Source organism: Bos grunniens, chromosome 10 (assembly GCF_055505025.1).
Source record: "Bos grunniens cultivar Pamir isolate PY7600 chromosome 10, Bosgru_T2T1.0, whole genome shotgun sequence".
Taxonomy (NCBI): domain Eukaryota; kingdom Metazoa; phylum Chordata; class Mammalia; order Artiodactyla; family Bovidae; genus Bos; species Bos grunniens.
Window position 1 is genome coordinate 47782076 of NC_141174.1, and position 26644 is coordinate 47808719.

Here is a 26644-nt window from a genome sequence, read left to right on the forward strand (position 1 = left end):
ATTATAAACATTCACTTAACAATACAGACTATATTAAAATATATTTAAGCAAGAGCCTATAAACTAGATCATTAAAAAGACTGAAACCAGAAAATAAACTTGGAGAATTTAATGTTATACCCATCTCAGAAATTTATAAATTCCTCCAGAATAGTCATTGACATTAATGATCTCAACAATACAATCAGTAAATCCAAGATATTAAACACATATTAAGAAGACAATTCTATATCCTACATATAAGTAATATGAGTAATATGAATTGCTTTTGAGCAAACAGCACAGAAAAATAACTACTAGCCTATAAAGGTAAATTCAAAACATTCCAAATGATCACTAGCACACTGAATATATTCTCTGACAAAAGCAATAACAATATGAATTATTTAAGAAGTAAAAGCTAAGAGTTATATGTGTTTGAAAATTAGCATCTTACCAAATAATCTTTGCCCTATGGAAGAAATAAAGGAAAGAAGGAAGAAATACTTGAAGCTGAATTGTGATAACACTACATGTCAGAATTTATATATGAGAGCAATACATGTAAGTAAATCTATAGCCTTAAATATATTTATTTCAAAAATAAGAAATTTGTAAAAATATAAGTGAAGTATCCAACTCAAGAAGTTATAAGACAAGTAAGAAAATAGGCCAAAGAAACTAAGAAGAAAGTTATAAAATAAAGGTTAAGAAAAAAATTTTAAAATCAGGGACCTGGATATTCCTCACAAAAAAGTCCATAATCAAGTTGAGCAAAATCAAAACCTGGGCCTATGAAAAGACTTATAATATAGATAAACCTGTGGCAAGACTAGTGAAGAAAAATAGGAGAAAAGATATTAGTGCATAATTTACAGAAAAGAAGAGCAATGAGCCCAAAAGAAATATAATAATAAATGGAATAATGAACAAAACTGCTCTAAAAACCAGATGAGGCAGATAAAAGCATGGAAAAATATAAAAATGCCAAAACTGACCAAAATATGTATAGAACCTCAAATAAACTCTAAAGTGCTTTTTTTTCCATTGGAAAATCTATTGAGATATTCACTTTCCAAAAATGCCAGTGAGTGTGTACACATGAACAGCTAATTGAAAAAGCAATAAGACTGCACTCACAAGTTCCACTCATAAGTTTTATATCCCAAAGAAGCTGTCAGTTCAGTTCAGTTCAGTCATTCAGTTGTGTCCGACTCTTTGCGACCCCATGAATCACAGCACGCCAGACCTCCCTGTCCATCACCAACTCCCGGAGTTCACTCAGACTCACGTCCATCGAGTCAGTGATGCCATCCAGCCATCTCATCCTCTGTTGCCCCCTTCTCCTCCTGCCCCCAATCCCTCCCAGCATCAGAATCTCTTCCAATGAGTCAACTCTTCACATGAGGTGGCCAAAGTACTGGAGTTTCAGCTTTAGCATCATTCCTTCCAAAGAAATCCCAGGGCTGATCTCCTTCAGAATGGACTGGTTGGATCTCCTTGCAGTCCAAGGGACTCTCAAGAGTCTTCTCCAACACCACAGTTCAAAAGCATCAATTCTTCAGCGCTCAGCCTTCTTCACATAGGTCCAAATGTGTGAAATAGACTACATGAACATTTAGCACAAGGGTGGAGAAGGCAATGGCACCCCACTCCAGTACTCTTGCCTGGAAATCCCATGGACTGAGGAGCCTGGTAGGCTGCAGTCCATGGGGTCACTAAGAGTCGGACACGACTGAGAGACTTCACTTTCACTTTTCACTTTCATGCATTGAAGAAGGAAATGGCAACCCACTCCAGTATTCTTGCCTGGAGAATCCCAGAGACAGAGGGGCCTAGTAGGCTGCTGTCTATGGGGTCGCACAGAGTCGGACACGACTGAAGCAACTTAGCAGCAGAGTTTTTAATACACTGAATCATTTCTGTACCCTAAGGATAAATCCCATTTCATCATGATATAGAATCCTTTTAATGTGTTCCTGACCTCAGCTTGCTAATATTTTCTTGAAAATTTTTGCATCTACATTCATCAGGGATATTAGTGTTAAGTTTTCTTATAATCTTCTTATCTTACTGTTGTATTAAGGTAATTCTAGTCTCATAAAGTGAGTTTGGAAGTGTCCCCATGTTCCCTTCAATTTTTTGAAAGACTGTGAGAAGGGTTGGCATTAATTCTTCTTTAAAATTGTGTTATATTTCACCAGTGAAGCTATTTGATCCTAGTGTTATTTTGTGTTGGAGGTTTTTGATTACTGATTCAATCTCTTTACTCATTATTGGTGTGTTCAGTTTATTATTGCCTCCTGATTCAGTCTGGGCAGGTTTTATGTTTCTAGAAGTTTTTCCATTTCTCCAGATAATCTAATTTGTTGGCATATAATTGTTCACCATAGTCTCTGATGATCCAATATATTTCTGTATCATTAATCATAGTATCTTTCATTTCTGATTTTATTTATTTGAGTCCTCTATTTTTTTTCTTAATCTAGCTACTGATTTGTCGATTTTGTTTATTTTTTTGAAAAACTGTTTTTCAAACTCAGTTTCATTGATCGTTTTTATTGTTTTTCTGTCCTGTATTAATTTCCACCCTGAACATTAATTAATTCCTTCTGCCAACTTTGGGTTAAGCCAAATAAACCATAAGAAAAAAGTACAAAACTAGAAGCAACACAGTTATTGATTTCAAACTATACTATAAATCTAAATTAATTAAAACAGTATGGGACTGATATAATATAAACACATAGATCATGGACCAGGAGAGAGAGCTTAGAATAAAAAACCCACATATACAGACAATTAATATCTGAAAATGAAGCCAAGAATACTCAATGGGAAGAGGACAGTCTCTTCACAAATGGTACTGGAAAAACTAGATAAACACAAGCAAAAAAAGAATGAAATTGAATCTCTATCTTACACTACTTCCCTAAATTAACTTGAAATGGATCAAAGTCTTAAACATAATACATGGTACTTTAAAAGTCCTACATGAAAATATAGGGAAGCAGCTCCTTAATACTGGTCTCAGTGATGATATTTTGGATATAACATCAAGAGTACAAAACAACAAAAACTAAAAATCAGCAAATGGGGCTACATTGAACAAAAAAACTTCTCCATTGCGAAAGAAACAATCAACAAAATGGAAAAACAACCTACTTAATGGGAGAAAATATTTGCAAACCATGTATCTGACAAGAGGTTAATGTTTAAAATATATAAACAGGTCATACAATTCAGTATCAATAAAAAAAAAGATTGAAAATGGGCAGAAGTCCTGAATAGACATACAGGACATACAGGTAGCCAATGGATACAATGAAATGATGCTTTATATTGCTAATCATCAGAGAAATGCAAATTAAAACCACAATGAGATATCTACTCACACCCATCAAAATGGCTATCATTGAAAAGTCTCAAATAACAAATGTTGGCAAGGATATAGAGAATTATATATTGTTGACAGGATGGTAAATTGGTCTTAGCTACCATGGAAAACACTATGGAGGTTCCTCAAAAAGCTAAAAATAAAACTATTATACCATATGATCCAGCAATTCCACTCCTGGTTAAATACCCAGACAAAACTACTAAAAGATACATGCACACAAATATCGACAGCAGCATTATTTATAAGAGCCAAGACAGAAAAGACCCTGATGCTGGGAAAGATTGAAGGAGGGAGGAGAGGGGATAACAGAGGAAGAGATGGCTGGATGGCATCACCAACTCAATAGACATGAGTTTGAGTAAACTCCAGTAGTTGGTGATGGACAGGGAGGCCGGGCATGCTGCAGTCCATGGGGTAACAAAGAGGCGGACACAACTGAGCGACCGAACTGAACTGACTGAACGAACTGAAGTAAGCAAACTAAGTGCCCATAAACAAATGAATGGATGAAAATGTGGTATGATGCTTGCGCACATACACACACACACACCCTGGAATACTACTCAGCCATTAAACAAATTAAACTCTGCCATATGCAACAATATGGTTGGACCTAGAGGGTAGTATGCTTAGTGAAATAAGTCAAACTGAGGAAAGCGAATACTGCGTGTAATCACTTCTCTGCAGAATCTAAAACATTAAACAAATACATAAAGTAACAAAACGGAAACAGACTCACAGATATAGGGAGAAAACAAATGACTACCAATTGTGGGGGGATAGGGGTATAGGATTATGAGACATAAAATACTATGCATAAACTAAATAAGTATCAAGAATATACTGTACAGTACGGGGAAATACAGCTATTATTTAATAACTTTAAATGGAGTATATGCTATAAAAATATTGAATCACTATGCTGTGTACCTGAAACTAATACAATATTGTAAATAAGAAAAATGACAGAGAAACTAAGTATACATTTTTCAAATGAGACATCCAAATGGCCAGCAATTACATAAAAAGGTGGTCAATATCAATAATCATCAGGAAAATGCAAATCAAAACCACAATGAGGTACGACATCATACTGGTGAAATGACTTTTATCAAGACGACAAGAGTTAACAAGTGTTGACAAGGATGTAGAGAATCGGAAAACCTTGTTGGTGGGAATGTAAATCCATATAGCCACACGGAAAACAATATGAAGTTTCCTTAAAAAATTAATAGAACTACCATATGATTCAGCAATCCCACCTCTGGGTATATGCCCAAAGGAAACAAAGAGGATACCAAAAATACATATACATTTTCATGTGTAAACGTTATTCACAACAACATTATTCGCAACAGATTAGATATGGAAACAACTTACCTGTTTCTCAAAGGATGACTGGGTAAGACGTGATAAGCACATATAAAATGATATATCGTTCAACCATGAGAAGGACTTTCTGCCATGGATGGACCTTGAGGAAATTATGCTGAGGTAAGTCAGACATAGAAAAACCAACACTGTATGATACCACTATACATGAAATCTTGAAAAAGTCAAACATTATAAACAGAATAAATGATGATTACCAAGCATTGGGGGATAAGAGAGATGTAGGAAGGTACAAAGTAGCAACTAGTAGTTGAATAAATTCCAAAGATCTAATGCATAGTTTAGTGATTATAGACAACAATATTGTATTATAAACCAGATATTTTAAGAGAATCTTAATTATCCCACAAGAAAGAAACGATAATTATATGATGTGATAAAGGTGATAGCTACACTGCAATCATACTGCAAAGCACAAATACATCAAGTCAATGTGCTGCACACCTGAAACCTACACAATGTTGTATGTCAAGTGTTTCAATTAAAAATAAAAGAAAGAAATTGAGCAAATCCAGGACCAAGAGTAAGAACTAAAATCAAACATTGGTTGAAACTTTAGAAGATATTGACACACTAAAATATAGTTTAAAAAAAATACATAACATTTGAATAATACACTTAGACTAGAAAGACTTGTTAAGTCACTCTTGAAACCTGAAAATATTATAAACAGTACACATATTCTCTCAAGCCTGTATGGGATATTTTTTAAATATTAATCAAATATTCTGCCAAAAAGGAAATATCATTAACTAGGTAGGGAGGAAGGGAGCAAAGAGGTAACATACAGGCCATAGTAGCCTTACACTAAAAGCTAATAAAATCAACTGCAACGTTCACTCTTTGGAAAAGTGAAAAGATAGGCAAAATAATAAACAAAATTGAAAATGCAAAAGGTACAACTTTTTAAGAAAAATAACAGCACAGAGGCTTAAAATTATAAGAAGTTTATAAATCCATAGTATTCAATGTGAAAGCATGGATGAAATGTCCACTTTTCTGGCAAGATTTTACTTACCAACCATGTTAGGATAAATAGCATTAGCTTCTGTAGCAAGAATGTGAAAACAATAAAGGTTTATTACTTACGGTAAACTGGATGCAAGTTGTTTGACTCCTTGGCAACTTTTCCTTCAACGGTGATGTTAGCACACTTCCTCCACTTGCAGTCATCTAGACAAGACAGAAGATAATCATGGATGTCACATGCAGCATTTTAAGGCAGTCATGGAAGTAGTGGCACATGGCAAATATATATATATATGTGTGTGTTCCTATAATTATTACATGTCACAAGTAACAGACTAGTAATCTAAATTTTAATAATTAAAATTATTTCAAACTATTCAGCAGCATTGCAATATATATATATATATATGGAATAGATTTCTCCTCAGAAATCACACTGATACACAAAATTTAAATAATTCTCCCATTAGATGCTGCAAACTATGAAATTTAATATATATACTAGATAAAAGTTTAGAGAAAATAGGAGTAAATCACTCTTATCACAAGAAATGATCCCTTTAAAACAAGGGAAAAGACAAAATTTTTTAATTTCTACAGTATTTAATAATTTTCTGGGATTTTTTTTCCTGTTTGCTCATCTATTGTTTTATTGAGGTATAGTTGATTTTCAATATTATGTTAGTTTCAGGTGTACAACATAGTGATTCAAAATGTTAATATACTCCATGAAAGCTTCTTTTCTGGAATAGTAAAAGACTGCAATAATGCATGAATCAAAGGAAAAAGGAGGTGTGGTTCTCTGTTTCATTCATAAAAATTACTGAAGTAGCAGCAAATTTACAAAATAATGGTTTTGTTGTTTTATACAACCACTAAAGTTGATGGTTATGGACATTATGGAAAAACATGAGACAATGCCTAGAATGTAATATTAAACAGGAAAGCAAGATATAAAATTATATTTAGTATAACTATGGAAGAGCAGCACTCATACATTTAGAAGAATAACTTTTATTTCTAGAGCATTAGTTTGGAAATCCAAGTAGTCTTTCAATATTTATAACAAAAACTGAATGGCTTTTCAAATACTTATAGAGCTAGTCAATTTGGAAATAACAACAGTGGCTAATATTGCAATGTATCACTTACTAAACAACATTTTCACACACTGTATGTCATTTATTCTTCACATAGGGCTTTTAAAAGATAATAAAGCCCATTCACAGAAGCATCTGGAATTAAACCCAATCTCCACACATTCCATGGCAAAGAGATCTAGCTGTCTATCCATATTCCCTGTCCTCTTCTTCCTCACTAACAGGAGAGAATAGACATTATTTTGATGCGTGTTGATATATGGCAAAACCAATACAATATTGTAAAGTAAAAAAAATAAATAAAATATCTGTCATGATGATTTAAAAAAAAGACATTATTTCAAATGGCAAAGTGCCCTATTAAAAGATGATATTTCCCAGCTTCCCTTGTAGCTGTGGGTCAACAGTGCCCTCCTCTTCTGCTTTATATTTGCTTCCAGGATTGCAGGTGTGATGGCTGGAGGTATAGCAGCCATTTTGGACCATAAGGCATCTTTAAGGTCCATATTCTAAGCCTGGAACACTTAAGTAGTGGAACCAATACCCTGACCCGAGAGAGCAATTTCTAGATTCCATTTACATGAATAAAAATAACTTACTGTGTGCTCAAGTCAATATTATATAGAATGAAAAAAAATATATTATATAGAATGGAACCTAATCCTATCTGGTTATATGCTATTTCCTCTACAGCATACATGACGTGATAAATGTTAGTGTAACAAAAATATTTTAAAATATTTAAAACAACTTTAATTCCTTTAATCCTATACCCAACCTTTAGAAAGAGTTATAGCTCCTATGGAAAATAATAAAGTTGCATTTGGTCACAATCTTATTAAACATTCTTCTTTTGGCACTATCACTTTCAGTGAGGAACTGACAAGACAAACAGATGGACAGAAGGAAGGAAGAAAAGGAGAGGCAAAAATAAAGGGAGAGGGGAAAGAAAGGGAAAGAGGAAGGAAGGTAGGAAGAAAGAGAAAATCTCAGCTGTGTACAGCCAGCCATACCTATAACTTCAATTACCATTTTGCCCAGGACCCCCAAATACATTTCACCAGCATAGACTACTCCTGTGAACCCTAAATATCCATATCCAATTGCTTACTGATACTGAGCATTGAAGAATTAATGCTTTTGAACTGTGATGTTGGAGAAGACTCTTGAGTCCCTTGGACAGCAAGAAGACCCAACCAGTCCATCCTAAAGGAAATCAGTCCTGAATATTCATTGGAAGGACTGATGCTGAAGCTGAAACTCCAATACTTTGGCCATCTGATGCAAAGAACTGACTCATTGGAAAAGACCCTGATGCTGGGAAAGATTGAAGGCGGGGGAGAAGGGGACGACAGAGGATGAGATGATTCGATGGCATCACCAACTCAACAGACATGAGTTTGAGCAAGCTCCGGGAGTTGGTGATGGACAGAGAGGCCTGGCGTGCTGCAATCCATGGGGTCACAAAGAGTCAGACACAACTGAGTGAACTGAACTGAACACTGAACCTAATAAAAGTCTGAAGCACTAAACTCAGCATCAGTTCAGTTCAGTTACTCAGTAGTGTCTGACTCTTTGCTATGACCAAAGCTAAATTCAGAAACTTCCCTTCCAACTCAACAACCTTAACTCTTTTCTGTCACGGTATTTATCTTCTTTTGACTTAAGGTCAGCCAACAACTTGGGGGGCAAAATAAGGCAATCCCCCTAATCTCCCACACCCAATCCATGACCAAGTATTATCTATTTAAGCTTCTGGGTATCTCTAAAATTTGCCCACCTCTTTTTTCTCTCCAGTACCAGCAAGGTCTACACAACTGTCACATCCTTATGTACTACTATCAAAACCTAAAAGCCTTTCTCCCTGAATCCATTTTGACGTCTCCTTCAAGCTACACTGTAGCTTTGCAGGCAGTACGACATTTTAAAGTCAGTGACATTTAAAGTGAAGTCACTCAGTCGGGTCCGACTCTTTGCGACCCCATGGACTGTAGCCTACCAGGCTCCTCCCTCCATGGGATTCTCCAGGCAAGAGTACTGGAGTGGGTTGCCATTTTGCTTAAAACAGTTTAATTATTTTCCTTTGTTTTTATGATAAAGATCAAAATAGATAACCTAAAAGAAAAGCTGTTGTCTTGTGCCTCTTCATCATTGTATTCTGTGCTCCAGATTCTCTTTCTTTATGCTCATCAAATGCACCTTCTGCATTTCCCCTGGAGTCTTGGAAGAGACTGTTTCCTTTCCCTGAAGTCCTTTTTTTCCCCTTTCTCTTTATTCCACACTTAACCATTTGGTCTCAGCATCCTTAAGCATCTCAAATGTTTTTTTATCAAGGAATTTATTTGATTAAGATCCAGTTGACTCAATATCTCATTATCATATATTCTTGTCTCTTCATAGTCATCTGATATTTCCTCTTAATATCCCTTTGTGTCATATATTTTCCCTCATAGCACCAAATTACATTGGCAATTACCTATTTGTGTGGTTATTTTGTTATTTACCTGTACCCTCTCTCAAAACACACACTAGATGCTCAAAGAGCATGAATTTTATATATTTTGCTCATTATTGCATTCTTATGCCATTCTTTAAAAAAAGGGGTCTTAATATAGGTGTATATGTGGAAAGAGACAGATTAAATAGCTATAATAAACAAATGAATATATAATATCCTAAAATATTAATAAGTGATAGAATCATGGATTACATTTTCCTTATTTTACTGTTCTGTGTTTCATATTTCATACAATTAGCATTAATAACAATTTTTATATTTTTTATTTTTTTAATTAAATAAGCTTACTTCACAAATTTGGAAAAGTTTTAAAATGCAGTAAATATTTCAAATTCCAAAAAACATGACCCAAAGTTATCTGTTTGAGAAAATATTTCCTTTGCATTAAAATATGCACATACACATATTTGCATAGATCTATTTCATTAAATTGGCTACTTTGGGAAGAATAGGAAAGGAAGTAACTGGAAGAAATAAACAGGTAAAGTTGAATAAGAGCAAAGACTTAACATAGCAGTGTAGCATGACCCTAGGAACATGACCCTAATTCAATCTCTATAGCATTAATAATAATTTTCAAAGATACTTTTTAAATCTTGAAAACCAGACAAGTGAATTCTGTCAGGTAGGTAAGAGGTTTTAATTGAACCAATAACACTATCTCTTATTTCTTGATAGCAGTAGCCTTTGCAAAGGCTAAAGCATTTATAGAAAAGTTGAATAGCCAGAAAAGTCCACAAAAACTTAAATTTCCTGAGAAAATAAACATCTGTTAGCCTAGTCTAGAACAGGAAACAGAGAACTCAAGTATTCTCAAGCAAATCCTTCAGTATTCGTACATGTTCCATAAATGCATCTTTATAATCATAATCATAAAAATTAAAAAATAAAAGGACTCCCAGAATAAAAGAAGCATGTAAAGCTTCAAAAAGTGCTTAGTGAGACTGAGATCCTGTCTGAATACACAGTTTAAAATACCCCTTTAATTAACACTTCCCCAGGGAATTTGCTTGTTTTGCATTACATTTTCCTTTGCATTTAATGTCAAATATTATAGCTTGTTCTTTTTTCATATATGGGGCTTTGTGCTAAGACTTTGTTGCTGATTTTGACCTTTGCTTTTCTCTTCTGATCCTTCTCCCTCTCACTTAGTGTGTGCTTGACATAAAGACATCTAACTCAGATACTCAGTAAAAGCTTTTTGCATGCTCATTAGCACAATATTTAACTATCATCCACTCAAAAAAAAAAAAAAATCCCGTAAGAGCCCTTACTATTCTTATGTGCCCACAGTTACTTCAAGGATGTTTAGCATGTGTGATTGTTATTATTAAACAGGATATGTTACTGAAAAGGTTATCAAAAGGCTATATAATTTCAGAATCCTGATAGAGAAAACTAAATGATTCAAATATATCTCTTTCTTTGGGTATTGTTATGAGATTGAGTATTATTTGTTTTAACAGTTTTTTTTTTTTTTTTTCTGAATTTAGATGGTCATTTCACTTCATGTTGGTATTTTCAAACTGAACAAAACATCTCAATTCTCATACTTTGGGAGAAGATACAAAGATTTATCTTAAACTGAAGTTGATGGTGGTGGTGTTTGTTTTGTTTTGTTGCTAGATTTCAGTGGTTTTGAGATGCTAGATGCCAAGTTGTTTCCTGAAACATAAGTATATGTTAACACTTTTCTTCGCAGTTCTAGAGTCCATGGCAGCCTAAAGTTTGGGGATTCCCTCTGACAGAGTGTTTAAGAGAAGGAAGAAGAAGTTTGCTGTTATGCAAACTCAAGTTCAAATCCTTAATTAGCATTAACTATGTGACCCTGAACAATCATTTTTACCGTTGACTTTGAATTTCCTCCTTTGCAAATAGAGTCTATTACCCACCTCCTGAGTTTGTTTTGAGGATCAGGAAAAAGACACATCATGCCCTTGGTACAATCTAGGCACTCAAATATTAGTTCCTTTCCCCCTTTTCCAGAAAACTACATTATATTTTGAACAGCATTTAAAGAAGAGATTTGATGAGATTTTTAAATAGAGATGCAAATAAGTTTGTCTTTTGTTTTATGAAAAAATGTTTGAGCCAAACTCTAAAGAGAGATGGCAAGTTAGAAATTTTTAGCACCTTGTTTAAAGAACATTCTTTAATATTAATTTTGTCTCCTATTTGAGACAGTAAGAAGCTTGATGCGGAGGGTGTGTGAAGTATGTAATGAGTGTTACAACTCCTAAAGAACAGAGCCTGGCACTTGCTAAAGGTCATCTCAGAGAAAAATATCATCCAGCATTTTGAGGCTAGCTTTTCATTTATATCACTCAGATAGTTGGAGTTTTACTGCCGAAGAATCATGGACAAACAGGATGAATAAATGTTTAACAAAACTTTTAACAGCTAATTAAATTACTCATTGAACAAATACAAACATACCTATTTCCTCATCCTGTAAGTATTAAGTCCTGTTTTTGATTTTTTAATGGCTCCTAGTACATTCAATCATTGTGTGGCTCTGATGAACCTTTCATATATATTTATAACTTACAGAAGACGTTGTCCTGAAATCTGCCACAGTACAAGGGAGAGAATTTGAGGTCTGGAGATGGATGTTTTTTTTTTAACACATTTTTTTCTGGACACTATGGTTGTTCAGTGAACACAGAATTTTGAACATAAAACTGCATGTATTTCCCACTGGACAGCCAGCTCCCTATCCACGTTCTCAAGCCTCCTTGCTGGATGAGGAATTCCACATATCCTAATCAAATAAACTCTGTCTCCTTTGAAACAGATAAAACCAGTCTGATTTAAGAAATCTACAGAAGGCACTCTTTAAGCCCCTACCCACCTCCTTCAAGAAAGCCTTCTGTCATTATTAATAAACCCATCCACTCTTCAGATTCACCAATTCCTTCAGTTTCCTAAGACCTGTCACACAAAGTGTTTCAAGTTCTTCTCCTTCAGACTTTCTGCCATGCTCAGCCTCTATACAAAGCACAGCTCACTTATTTTTGAATGAGGGAAAAAGAAAGCTTTCAGAGAATAAATGTCTTTCAAATATACTCATGAAATTGTAAACATCTTCTCAAACTGATTAAACAAAATGTCCAAGTGGGAGCTGACTTCAAGCTCTGTCCTCAGTTTAGAATGCCCTTGTCCTCATCCTTTCTCATCTAGTTAGCTCCCAGCATCCTGCCTTTAACTCAGGTCCATATTTTTGTAGGAAACTTCAGTATCCTCCCCAACACAAACACACCCAGATGGCCATTTCCTATCCTATGCCCGTGTTTACTTATCTATTTCCATTATTAAACCCTGACTTCTGTATCCTAAGGGTTTGGAAGCTCAAAGTTTCTTGAATGTATGAGCAAAAGCATATCAAATGAAGTCAGAAGCTCCCCATAGATGCAGCAGCACAGAGGACAGGACGAAAAGAGCCCCCGAGATTCCCACTTTCCCACATCTCAGTACAGTATCCAAAGATGACCTGACAAATGTCCTCTGAGAGGTCTAAGACTCACTATTTGGCAGCAGGGGCTATAAATCTCTGATATGAGTTATAAGTTTCAAGAGTTTTATCTCTTGATTATTTCCATGGTTCTTTGGACAAGCCTGCTGCTGCTGCTGCGTCACTTCAGTCATGTCTGATTCTGTGTGACCCCATAGACGGCAGCCCACCAGGCTCCCCCGTCCCTGGGATTCTCCAGGCAAGAACACTGGAGTGGGTTGCCATTTCCTTCTCCAATGTATGAAAGTGAAAAGTGAAAATGAAGTCGCTCAGTCATGTCTGACCCTCAGCAACCCCATGGACTGCAGCCTACCAGGCTCCTCCATCCATGGGATTTTCCAGGCAAGAGTACTGGAGTGGGGTGCCATTGCCTTCTCCCTTGGACAAGTCTAGTTCATTCATATTCCGAGCTGCCAATGTAGTAACATTTTGATTCCAATCATGTGACCTATAGTCCTTCAGGATGACTCTCTCACCAGGAAGAGAAGCCTGAGATTTTAGGAAGCCTCTCATATCTGAAGTTCAGCTGGGGTGAAGGACTGAGTTGGAAGAAAAAGGAAACTTGCCTGCCTCCCTTTCTTTTTTCAAAGTTCCAGGTAGGCTGTCCTTTCTGTTCTACATTAGGCATAATAATACATCCTCCATGGACTAGCTACTTTTCTAGTAACAGCTTATGTATCAAGTTAATTTTTAAACTCCAAATTACAATAATAACTATCTTATTGATGGGCAAATTTGCTCCCACAAGTATAATGAGGTACATGATAAATACTAATTATGAGTTTGGTGTTATATGAACTACTAACTCTTATTATTTTTGTTAATAATGGCTTTGATATTTGCTTTTTCTTCCGAAGTTTCATTCTCTGCTCCTGGCCTAGAACCTGACAAGATTACTACATTGTTCTCCGTTTGTTCTGTTTTATTTTGAATCCATCCTGAGGGACTACCTACAATTCTCATCTAGAATTCAATGCAGGCAGAAATAGGCACCACATTGGGTATAAGTCCACTTTCCGTACATTTATTGTTTGCTGATCTCCTCATTGTATTCTTCACTCATTTCCCACCACTCATATAACACTTAGTTCCACCTCTGAGTCTTTGTTCAAAGTGCCCTGTCAGATGATTACACCAAATACCATCTAATCCTGTTAGATGATCCATTTATCTGGATCTAGTTTCCACCCACTTGGCTCAGTCTTCTCCAACCACTTTCAAACTGAGTAGACAGATACCACAGCAGTGGTAACCAGAAGTAAGAACATTCTGAGAAACTGCAAAAGGACCCAGAGGACATTCTGTCTGCACTAAGAACACTGCTAGGCTTGCCTATCATGGGTTTGGGAATTCACTTTAGCATCCAAATCAAGAAGTCAAATTTTCTCACGTTGGTGAAACTATAATACAGAGTTGGAAACTGCTAACATTCACAATTCCAGCCACAGAGCAAAATACGCAATGTCTGAAACAAATACAAATCTAGAAACTTAGCCTGATAAAATCAGGTTTCAGAAGAGGCAGTGTGGGTCAGGCAGTTGGGTACCACAAACATGGAAGGCAGCCCTGTGTGTGTGAACTGGCCATCACGTCTATGGGGCTGCTTCCCAGGTGGCTCAGTGGTAAGAATCCACCTGCCATTGTGGAAGCCGGAGGAGACTCAGGTTCAGTTCCCGGCTCAGGAAGATCCCCTGGAGAAGGAAACGGCAACGCACTCCAGTATTATTGCCAGAATAATCCCACGGACAGAGGAGGCTGGCGGGCTACAGATCATGGAGTTGCAAAGAGTGAGAAATGACTGAGTGGCTGCACATCTAAGGAGTCAGATAGAGTCCGGATGCACTCACCTTCCTATGGAAAGGTGTATAGGAAACAACATGTAGCTGACTAATGTAATGTTCTCCACCAAAGAAATGATAGAAGATATTTGGCAACTGCTTTAATTTTTAAATGTAATAGGAGTCAGAAATTTCAAGGATTTTTGTTCTTTATTACATCAATGACACTCTTTGTTCTGATTCTGCTTCTAGGTGGCTATATACCTTGAGCAAGTTATTAGCCTTCTCTCTGCATCAGTTTTACTTTCAACTCTGAGATTAAAAACCTGGTAATGGGGAACATTCCTCTTAGGGGAAAAATGCGGTTCCTTTTTCTCTTAGATTGTTATATTAACCCACATCAGTTCTATGAAATCACATCCAATCATAAGTCATGATGGAATCTACCTATATTTAACTTCCCAAAGATTCTTGCAATTACTCAGAATGACTGAGAAAAATTGCGTAATCAAGATATTCCATAATATTACACTTTGACTCAGTGTAATGACATAACCTTAACATATTAATATGAAAAAAAAGTCTTCTTTGTCTAATTTTTTATTAGAAGGAGCTAATATTTTGAAAGTGCTCTTTCTTTTTTACGATAAAGCATACTTATTAACTTGACCTCTCCACAATAAAAGAAAAATGCCTTAGTTTATTTTACTCTTTCAGTACAATACTACCTATTTGGTGCACTGAAATTCTATGTTGAGTTTGTCTCTAAAGCCCTTAAAGAAGAGACATTACTTTACCAACAAAGTCCATCTAGTTAAAGCTGTGGTTTTTCCAGTAGTTATGTATGGATGTGAGAGTTGGACTATAAAGAAAGCTGAATGGTGAAGAACTGATGCTTTTGAACTGTGGTATTGGAGAAGAATCTTGAGAGTCCCTTGAACTGCAAGGAGATCCAACCAGTCCACCCTAAAGGAAATCAGTCCTGAATATTCATTGGAAGGACTGATGCTGAAGCTGAAACTCCAATACTTTGGCCACCTGATGTGAAGAACTGACTCCTTGGAAAAGACCCTCATGCTGGAAAAGATTAAAGGCAGGAGGGGAAGGGAACAGCAGAGGATGAGATGGTTAGATGGCATCACCAACTTGATGGACATGAGTTTGAGCAAGCTCTGAGAGTTGGTGATGGATAGGGAGGCCTGGTGTGCTGCAGTCTACGGGGTCGCAAAGAGTCAGAAACGACTGAGCAACTGAACTGAACTGAAGACTCTTAAGGCTGAATTTTAACTTCCTATTTGGGGAACTCATCATCCCAGTAATTTTCCAGCAATGCAACTGTATTCACAACTTGAATGAATGCCTATACGAGTACTGTTTCACAAGGAAGCTCCTAGAGTGTAGAGTTAAATGCCCAATTAAACAGTAAGTTAATATGGACGCGAAGATGAAGTTCTCCATCATAACCTAGTAAACCTAAAACTTTGCAAACCTTTGCATACTTCTTGGACCACTTTTCCTTTGTTAACAGTGGTAGGAGAAGTCTTAACAGCCCAGACAAAAATAATGTCAATCTTTACCTTATGCTACAAGCAAACATGACTTCAAAATATATCAAAGATGTAAAAGTTAAAGCTGAACAACTTATCAAAGAAAGGATAAAAAGGATAAAATCTTATTGACTTTGGTAGAGAATATCTGTTAGGACACAGAAACATGATTCACAAAAGAAAAAAGTTGATAATTGAACTAAATTAAAATTTAAAACTTCTGCTCACCAAAAACTACCCTTGAGAAAATGAATAGGCAAGAAAATGAATATGAAATTGTATGTATGTATTTATGTATCTGTGTATGTATTCAACCTATTGATAAGACAAACTAATTAAAAATCAGTGAAAGTTCAATGACACAAACATGATACACTGTATTTTTTTAAATGGAAGGTTTATATAGATCATTCTACCCTTTCTTTACCAAAGAATCCATCATTAACTTATCTCAATAGCTTTGTAGAATGTAAAAAATGTCTCATAGAACACTACACAAAAGTTGTTTGCTATTATAAATCAAACTCTGAGTGTGTGTTTGTAGAAGCAGAGGGATATTTCTGAGGATAATAGGAATCTCTGTAGTTTTTAGAATTATCTTAGTCAAATTTTAAGGACAAAGAAATTCTTCTTTTGTAGCAGCATTTTTATCATAACATAAATCATAAAACTACATGTATATATTCTTAATTATATTTTTAATCAACTTTATTAAGGTATAGTATGTTGGTGGTGATTTAGTCCCTAAGTTGTGTCAGACTCTGGTGACCACATGGACTATAGTCCAGCAGGCACCTCTGACTATGGGATTTCCCAGGCAAGAATACTACAGTGGGTTGACATTTCCTTCTCCAAAGGATCTTCCCAACCCAAGAATCAAACCCACATCTCTTGTGTCTCCTACATTGGCTGGCAAATTCTTTACCACTGTGCCACCTCTGTTTATCCTAAGTGTACATTTATTTAATTGTATAAAAATTTCTACAATGTTTCTCAAAGTGGTTGTTATGATTGGACATTTTTAAAAACAATAATATGAAGTTCCAATTGCTCTATATCCTTTCCAACATATTATTATCAGCATTTTAAATATAAGTCATTCCATTGGGTGGGCAATCTTCACATTTTACTGAAGATTTACTTTGCAGTTCCCTAATGGTAAGTGATAAAAAAGCATATTTGTATACTCCTATAAATGCAAGATAAGCTCAAATCTTTTGCTCATTTTTAATTAGTTTGTCTTATAAATAGGTTGACACACACATATACAGATACATACGCACATACATTCAATTTTATCTTTGTCTTCTGCTTCTTGCCTATTCATTTCAAGGGTATTTTTTAGTGAGCATAAGTTTTAAATTTTAGTTTAGTCCATTTATCTACTTTTTTCATTTGTGAAGCATATTTTCTGTGTCCTAACAGACCTTCTATAAAAAAGGTCAAGAATATTTTATCCTTTTACCTTACTGTTTCTTTGATAGTTGTTTTAGTTTTAACTTTTACATCTTTGACACATTTTGAAGTCATGTTTGCTTATAGGATAAAGATTGCAGTACTTTTAAAAAATTATAATAAAATAAAAATAAAATACATACATTCTCAACTTATGCACAAATACATACACAATATGTGTGTCTATTTTTTTATTTTCTATTCTGTTTCTGTTGTGTTCTCTTGATGTATATTTCTTCTTATACTAATACCACACTATCTTGATTACTATAACTATGGAAATCCTTTAAATCAGTATGTCATCCTACTCTTTCTTTTTAGAAATTATTTAGGATATTCTAATTCCCTTGTATCTTCTCTCTTTTCTTACATACTCATGTAAATTTTAGAAGCAGCTCAATTTCTCAAAAAAAAAATAAAAACTACAAGTATTCCAACTGGCACTGCAGTGAATCTGCCACAGCATTTTGAGGGGAACTGACATCTGAAGAGTACCGAATCTTCCAATCCATGAATTTGTGTTCATTTCTTTCAGCAATATTTTGTCATTTTCAGGATATAGGTCAAGCACATATTTTGTTAAATGTATCCTGTCACATACAAATTGGCACTTGCCATCTACCTCTACAAGGATTAAGTTATGAGCTGCTGATCTTCAGTTCCCCCTGAAAGGAGTTCCCAGGACGAAGAGCACAGATGAAGCCCTCTGTGCTCTGGAAAAAACTGGAAGAACAGGTCTTCAGATAATTAGATATTTTCAGGGGACAATTTCATGAGCCCAGTTCTTGTGTCTCCTCATACATAGAAAGGCACTGAAATCCTTCATGGTGATGTCTGCTCCAGAAACCTTCTGCAAAAAATACATGCTTAATTGCATGTACTCCCCCTTTACCAAAATCACATATATACTGACCACCCCCCACCTCTTTGGAGCAGTTTCTCAGAGCTATCTGAAATGCTGTCTCCTGGGCTTCACTCTGCCCCAACTTAAACTTAACTCACAACTCTCAGGCTGCGCGTATTTTGTCAGCTAACAATCCCTGGTGATTTCTTGTCCTCTGATGCCACTTTAAATGGCAATTTAAAAAATTTGATTTTCCAATTATTCTTTGCTAGACTATAGAAGTATATTAAATAATTGTTTTTATATGTTAGACATAGAGGCTTCCCAGATGGCTCGGTGGTAAAAGAATCCACCTACTGATGCAGGAGACATGGGTTCATTGCCTAGTCAGGAAGATCCCCTGGAAGAGGAAATGGCAAACCACTCCAATATTCTGGCCAGGATAATCCCATGGACAGAGGAGCTACTATCCATGGGGTCTCAGAGTTGGACACAACTGAGCATGCTCACGCACAAGTTAGATGTTTATCCTGACAAAAGTTTCATGTCATACATTTTATGTTTTGTTTTCATTTTAATTCAGTTCAAAATACTTTCAATTTCCCTCATGGAATCTTTATTGCCCCATGGGTTATTTTAAAATGTTAATTTCCACATATGTCTTATTTTTCTCAAGTCTGCATTGTGCTCACCTCACCACACTGCCAAGTACTCAATTACCCTCAGGCTGTGAGCCAATAGTCAGGAATATAGCGAACGGAGGTTACTAAACTTTCTAATTCTTAACACGCATGTAGCAAAACCCAGTAGAAATCCATGAGGACACTGAACCATCCTTTCTCCTTTAGGATCATTTGCAAACAGTGTCACAGCAGGAAATAACCCATTCAATGGGGATGATAGCACAGAGTCAATAAGATAAAGATTCACAAAAGACAGAGTTAAGAGAAAACAAAAAGGATGTTGAGGCATCCTGGGACAACAGGAAGCAAGTATGGGGAATGGTCAGTTGATGTTACTCAAAGTCCCAAGAAGGGCCATCCAACAGGAGTTGTGGCCTCAAGCAGAGAGACACAGAGAGTGGACTAAAGAAATGAACACTCCAGCCTCTTTCTTCTCATGCACCAAACTCCTTTTGGTTCCTCCCACTGGCCATTTCAACCAATAGCTGAAAGGCAAGAGAGCCTGGTTTATACAATCCATGGAGGTCAGACACCTGAACGCAGGAATAAGGTAAAGCTGAGAATGCAGACTGAGGGGCAGATTAAGAATAATCAGCAAGTACATCATGCTATGAATTTCTATGCATCAAGTTTCAACCTTCATTATTGAAATCACCAGCACTGAAAGAACAGATGAGATTATGAGATGGCTTCCACAGATGAAACATACAAACAAAAGATACTGTGTCTCCCCTAGCACTAATGACATCTATTTTTTCCTGCCTGCTCTCAGGGTTCTGTTAAGTCCGGCTGATTGACACAAGGATTGGAAATGTAATCCTAAGTGACATTTACTCTTCCTTTAAAAGCTGCTTAGCACCAGTCTGCAGGGCTATTAGTTCATCCTGCATTTACCACAGGGGAAAAAAAAAAAAGCCAGACAATGATGGCTGAACTCCTAGAAACAGTTGGATAACTAATATCCGGGTGTTTTTCAGGACATGGGGAAACCTTGATTGAATATGTCAGTGGGCATTTGGCTTTTACTATAGCTTTTTTATCCCTCAAATGGATTAGAATTATCAGGCAGATGCCAGCATACACACCCAGCACAAACTTGCTCGAGGTCTGGCCTGGCACTTCTTTAGGATCAAATCTTCTGAGCAATGATTGGTCTAGTATTAGGTCTAATCCAATCCAGCTACTGACAAGTAGATTCCTTTCTGGGAACACTGGGTACTTGTGCAATTAGAAGAGGCCTATTTGTAACTACTATAAGTCAAGTTTTTCCACTAATGGGTATTGCTCAACTCTGACTTTTCTTTAAGATGAATAGGTAATAATTGACCACCAGAAGTACCCATCTCTATCTTTGAGGTCATCCCTTTTCCAAGAGTTAACTATTCCCATTGGCCTTAGCAATTTGTTATATATATATATATATATATATATATATATATATACACACACACACACACACACACACACACACAGTTGGAATTAATATTTTCTTTGTAGCCATAAGCTACAAATAAGCCATAAGCTATTTGCTGGGGTGGATGATAGTGTGTGATTAATCTGCAGGTTACTATGAACACAGAAACTGGGAAATCTTTTAGACAACTGAGCTATTTTCTTTCCTTAATAATAATTGCTCTTGTTTAAAAAGCACATACTACATGCCAGAAACTGTTCTAAGTACTTAAGTATTTTATATTTTTAATTCTTATGAAATAAATAGCATTATTGAGGTAGGAGACGGTCCTTGGACTGGACGCTTGGTGTCTGTTGAGTAAAATTGAAGCTTTGTTCTCACCCAGACGCTCCAAGGACAAAGCTAATGAAGAAAGCTGAGCTCTGCTGAAGTTAAGAGATAAGAAATATGATGACCACTCCTAAGGTCACGGAAATCTTCCCTGTCTGCGTACACGAAGGCTCCTCAGTTCAGTTCAGTTCAATTGCTCAGTCAGGTCCGACTCTTTGTGACCCCATGGACTGCAGCACACCAGGCTTCCTGTCCATCACCAACTCCCGGAGTTTACTTAAACTCATGTCCATTGAGTCGGTGATGCCATCCAACCATCTTAGGGGGTCAGAAAAGGAGGGGGTGCCACCATATAATAAGCATGGATATGCACCCACAGGCCTCTGCAGTGGGATCCGTCTTAGCAAAAAGCTGCAATGGGGCACGTTGGGGAGGGTCCTAGGACCAGTCAGGTGTGAGGAAAAAAGCACAAAACACCAAGATATTGGCCAAATGTAAACAAAGATCTGGAAGGACAGTCCTATGAAAGTGACTTAAAAATCACCTCTTTACTGCTCTCTTCACTAGAGGATGCCCATATGCTTTCTTCCATATGCTTGGGTGTGTATTTCTACCAAGCTTCTGACTTGAATAAATAAACTCTTTCCCTGTGTGCTCTCACATTCATTGTGCTATGTCTTTCCAAATAAAATTTGTACCCATTTTTACAGTTTCTGCCTCCTTGAAACATTCCTTGCTTTCAAGTGGGGGAAAGTGCTTTGCTGCTAGGCTTAGTGCCTGGTGGACTAGCAACTAGGATTCCTGGTTTTCATCCAGGTTACCAGGTTTGATTCCTGAGCAAGGGGCTAAGATCTTGCATCAGGACCACTCCATCAGGTGAGGCTCTGAGATCTAGCAAAACTGTGTAAAGTCACACACTCAGTAAATGCGAGAGGCCTGTGAACACAAGTTGGTCTGATTCTGACACCCATATTCCTATCTGCCATGTTTATCTGTCCACCTAACAAAACAGAGCGCCAATTTATTAGCCTCTCGGGACTGGATTTGCTGCAGAGTGGAAGCCAATTTTGACTCCATGTTGGAACTGTTTCTTTGACTTGCTTTTCATTGTTTTTGTTATTATAATCATACAGAATGGTTTGCCTCAGAGAATCCTGCCCCTCTGCCAGACTGTTAAACTCAAGTGCCTTGTTCAGAACCCTGTCCACCTGTGGATGGCAGGAAGGAAGAAATTAACACATCCGCTGCCTGAGGCTTCCCATTCTAGGAGATGTTTGCAAGATTAATGGCCTTTTTCCTTTGCTTTCCTCAAGCCCCCCTCATCTCTAATCTATAAAAGAAGCTGGCATCCAGACCCCAAAAGATGGTAATTTTTTGAGCCCTGCCATTTTCTCGGGCTGCCAGCTTCCCAGTTAAAGTCTCTTCCTTGCCGCAACACCTGGTCTCTCTGATTCATTGGCCTATCATGTGGCGAGCAGAGCAAGTTTGTACTGGGTAATAGATTCATTGTGTACAGGGAACGTAACTGTGTCTGCAGACAGTAACCCACCAGTCACACAGTAGGTGTTGTTACTCTCTCTTTACCACAAAGCCTAATTAGCCTTTTGTGACCCCGAATTCCAAAAGAGTTGCGAACTCACAGTGGCATTTGAATTTTTCATGTCTGTTTGAGGGATCCCTTGGGTTTTCTTTGGCCAGCTTGGGGATAGTGCATCCTCACTATGGATGTCTCAAGTAGTGACAGCCACTTAGCTAGAGAAGGACAGGAGGGGGTTGCTAGTGGTGCAGAGATATGACGTGAAACATGTTTCTCTCAATATCTTTCCTTTTAGGAAAAAATACTGACATAAACGAAGAGTCAACCTCTAGGTGGCTAACCAAACCTTCTAGAATAAGTATGGAGGTTCTGAATGGAGTCAGACTGAAATTATTATTTAAGAGCAAGTAAATCAAAAAAGGAGAAAAAAATATATATTAATGCATGTATATGTACAAAGATCCTGATGCTGGGAAAGACTGAGGGTAGGAGGAAAAGCAGACGACAGAGGATGAGATGGTTGGATGGCATCACTGATTCAGTGAACATGGGTTTGGGTGGACTCCGGGAGTTGGTGATGGACAGGGAGGCCTGATGTGCTGCAGTTCATGGGGTTGCAAAGAGTCAGACACGACTGAGAGACTGAACTAAACTGATGGACTCTAGAAAAATGTTACAGATGAATCTGTTTGCAAAGCAGACAGAGAGAGACACAAACATAGAGAAAAACATATAGACACCAAGTGGGAAGGGTGGGTGGGATAAATTGGGAGACTGGGATTGACATATATACACTACCATGTATAAAACATATAACTAGTGAGAACCTGCTACATAGCACAGGGAACTCTACTCAATGCTCTGTGGTGACCTAAATGGAAGGGCAATCCAAAAAAGAGGGGATATGTGTATAGCTGATTCACTTTGCTGTACAGCAGAAAATAACATAACATTGGAAAGCAACTATGCTCCAATAAATTTTTCTACAAAGATCAAGGCTGTTACAATGATAAGAAGAAGCTCTACTGGTTTCAGACACTATTAATTAGCACTGGGATCCTCAGGGCTCTCTGGCCCAAATGACAAAACTAACAAAAACAGACACTGACAACAGAGGTTGTGTAAATTTATAGGCTGTGGAGTGGTATCACACTACATATGTAGAAGAATATAGTATTGGGTTAATTTCTAAAGAAGAGCTTAAGGTATGGAATGAATTTTTATTATTTTATGTGACATTTGAATGTTACAGAAATATCCTGGAAGCCAAAAGCTTTCCAGAAATCTCTGAGTTAGAAAGCTCTAGAATTCATGTCAGATCCAGTGCTGAGTGGATCAAGAGGCAGACAGAGGGGGGAATGACAAATCCATCATTATACACTCAAAAAGGCAAACTAACTTCCACTGCTTCAGAAACTCCTTTAGGAAAGCATCCTTCATACCATGTTTACTTTCGCCACCACTGACACACTTCTTGATTAGTTAGAATCTCCAAAAAAAAAAAAAAATGTTCTATGGTCAGCACTCAGATACCAATCAAGATGCCAAGACTTGTAAAAGTCTCCCTCAAGATGAACATTAGAGCAAAATATGTCTCACATGGACTTGGAGGGCACTCTGCTAAGTGAAATAAGTCAGCCAAAGAAAGACAAATTACTATATGATATCACTTATATATGGAATTTTCAAAATACAACAAGTTAGTGAACTTAACAAATAAGAAGGAGATAGATAGAGAGAACAAACTAGTGGTTACCAGTAGGGAAAAGGTAACAGAGAGGAACGTAAATGGGTAGGGGAGTTAGAGGCACAAACTATTAGGTATAAAATAAACTACAAGGATATATTGTGCAACACAGAGAATATAATCAATATTTTGTAATAACCATAAATGTACTATAACCTTTAAAATTATGAATCATTATACTGTATACCGGTAACATATACTATTGCACAGCAACTATACTTAAATGAGAAAGGAAAGAAGGAAGGAAGGGAAGTAGGAGGGAAGGAGGATGTGATAGACACTATGGTTGATGAAGCATATGTGCTAAAGTAATAATTCGGGCATTTGTGTGAAGAGAATATGGGAATATCAGAGGTTTTCTGTCTTATTTTTATTTTAGTATTATTATAACTTTAACATAAGTTTGAAAAGATTTCCAAAAATTTATGAAAAAAGTAATGAGGAATATCTCTATGTACAGGAGATCTCCAGGATATATATCAGTGAAAAGGAAGGTGCAAGAATGGTGTGCTTTATGGTTAGTGATTATATTGTTATCTGCAATTAATGACCCAGACAACCATGATGGTATGGTCACTCATCTAGATGAAACACCCTGGAGTGTGAAGTCAAGTGGCCCTTAGGAAACATTATTATTAACAAAGTTAGTGGAGGTGATGTAATTCTAGCTGAGCTATTTAAAATCCTAAAAGATAATGTGGTTAAAGTGCTGCACTCAGGAAAACAGCAGTGGCCACAGGACTGGAAAAGATCAGTTTTCCCTCCAATCCCAAAGAAAGGCAATGCCAAAGAATGTTCAAACTACTGTACAACACTGCTCATTTCACATGCTAGCAAGGTTATGCTTAAAATCCTTCAAGTTAGACTTCAACAGTATGTGAACCAAGAACTTCCAGATGTTCAAGCTGGGTTTAGAAAAGGCAGAGGAATCAGAGATCAAACTGCCAACATCTGTTGGATCATAGAGAAAGCAAGGGAGTTCCAGAAAAAAAAATCTACTTCTGCTTCATTAACTATGAGAAAGCTCTGACTGTGTGAATCACAACAAACTGTGGAAAATTCTTAAAGAGATGGAAATATCAAACCACATTACCTGTGTCCTGAGAAACCTGTATGCAGGTCAAGAAGCAACAGTTAGAACTGAACATGGAACAACTGACTGGTTAAAAATTGGGAAAGGAGTATGACAAGGCTGTATATTGTCACCCTGCTTATTTAATTTATATGCAGAGTACATCATGTGAAATGCTGGACTGGATGAATCACAAGCTGGAATTAAGATTGCCCAGAGAAATATCAACAACCTCAGATGTGCAGAGGATACCATGCTAATGGCAGAAAGAGAAGAGGAATTAAAGAGCTTCTTGATGAGGGTGAAAGAGAACAGTGAAAAAGCTGGCTTAAAACTCAACATTCTAAAAACTAAGATCATGGCCTCTGGTCGTATCACTTCATGGCAAACAGAAGGGGAAAAATTAGGACCAGTGACATTTTATTTTCTTGGGCTCCAAAAGCACTGGGCATGGTGACTGCAGCTATGAAATTAAAAGATGCTTACTCCTTGGAAGAAAAGCAATGACAAATCTAGAAAGTATATTAAAAAAGCAGAGACACTGCTTTGCCAACAAAGGTCTGTATAGTCAAAGCTATGGTTTTTCCTATAGTCATGTACAGATATGAGAGTTGGACCAGAAAGAAGGCTGAGTGCTGAAGAATTGATGCTTTCAAAATGTGGTGCTGGTGAAGACTTTGAGAGTCCCTTGGACAGCAAGGAGATCAAACCAGTCAATCCTAAAACAAATCAATCCTGAATATTCATTGAAAGGACTGATGCTGAAGCTCTAATATTTAAGCCACCTGATGTGAAGAGCTGGTTCATTGGAAAATACCCTGATGCTGGGAAAGTGTCAGGGCAATAGGAGAAGGAGGCGACAGAGGATGAGATGTTTGGGTGACATCACTAACTCAATGGATTTGAGTTTGAGGAAACTCTGGGAGATAGCTAAGGACAGGGACCCCTGGCATGCTACAGTTGATAGAGTTGCCAAGAGTCAGACATGAAATAGAGACTGAACAACAACTGATTGAAACAGAAATGTATTTGTTAGAATTAATGAATTAACAGTGTTATTTTAAAAACAAACTATCGGTTCCCATTGGAGGTTGCCAGGACATCACCCTGTTAAACTGAAAAGTTTAAAATTGGGAAGTTAAAGGAAAAAATCAAATGTTGATACTGCCTTTGTCTATGAACTGTAGTTGAGATTTTAAAATGCTCAGGATGTATTAGTATACATCCTGTGACCTGTATAAGTTTCTTCACCTCTCTGAACCTTGTTATTTGTCTCTAGATGAAGATAATACCACTTACCTCACAGTGATAGTTAAGAACATTAAAATATACAATGTATGTAATGTTTCCTGTTCAGGGAGTTACCTT

General features: G+C 36.8%; 1 protein-coding gene across 27 annotated transcripts in view; it reads right to left on the reverse strand.

Annotated features, from left to right (window-relative positions):
* Positions 1-26644, reverse strand: part of LOC147364479 (uncharacterized) — a 537088-nt gene that overhangs the window by 215177 nt on the left and 295267 nt on the right. For 14 of the 27 annotated variants that reach the window (XR_015134528.1, XR_015134527.1, XR_015134537.1 and 11 more), the window contains 2 exons: positions 5861-5944; positions 4760-4853 (listed from right to left, as the gene is read on the reverse strand). Coding sequence is in view for 9 of the 27 variants with exons in the window: in XM_086321028.1 (XP_086177154.1) it covers positions 4760-4853; positions 5857-5944 (182 nt within the window). In the remaining 18 variants the exon portion in view is untranslated. Of the gene's footprint in view, positions 1-4759; positions 4854-5789; positions 5945-26644 lie in introns of all 27 variants that reach the window. The other 13 variants (XM_086321028.1, XM_086321027.1, XM_086321030.1 and 10 more) reach the window with 2 other exon arrangements.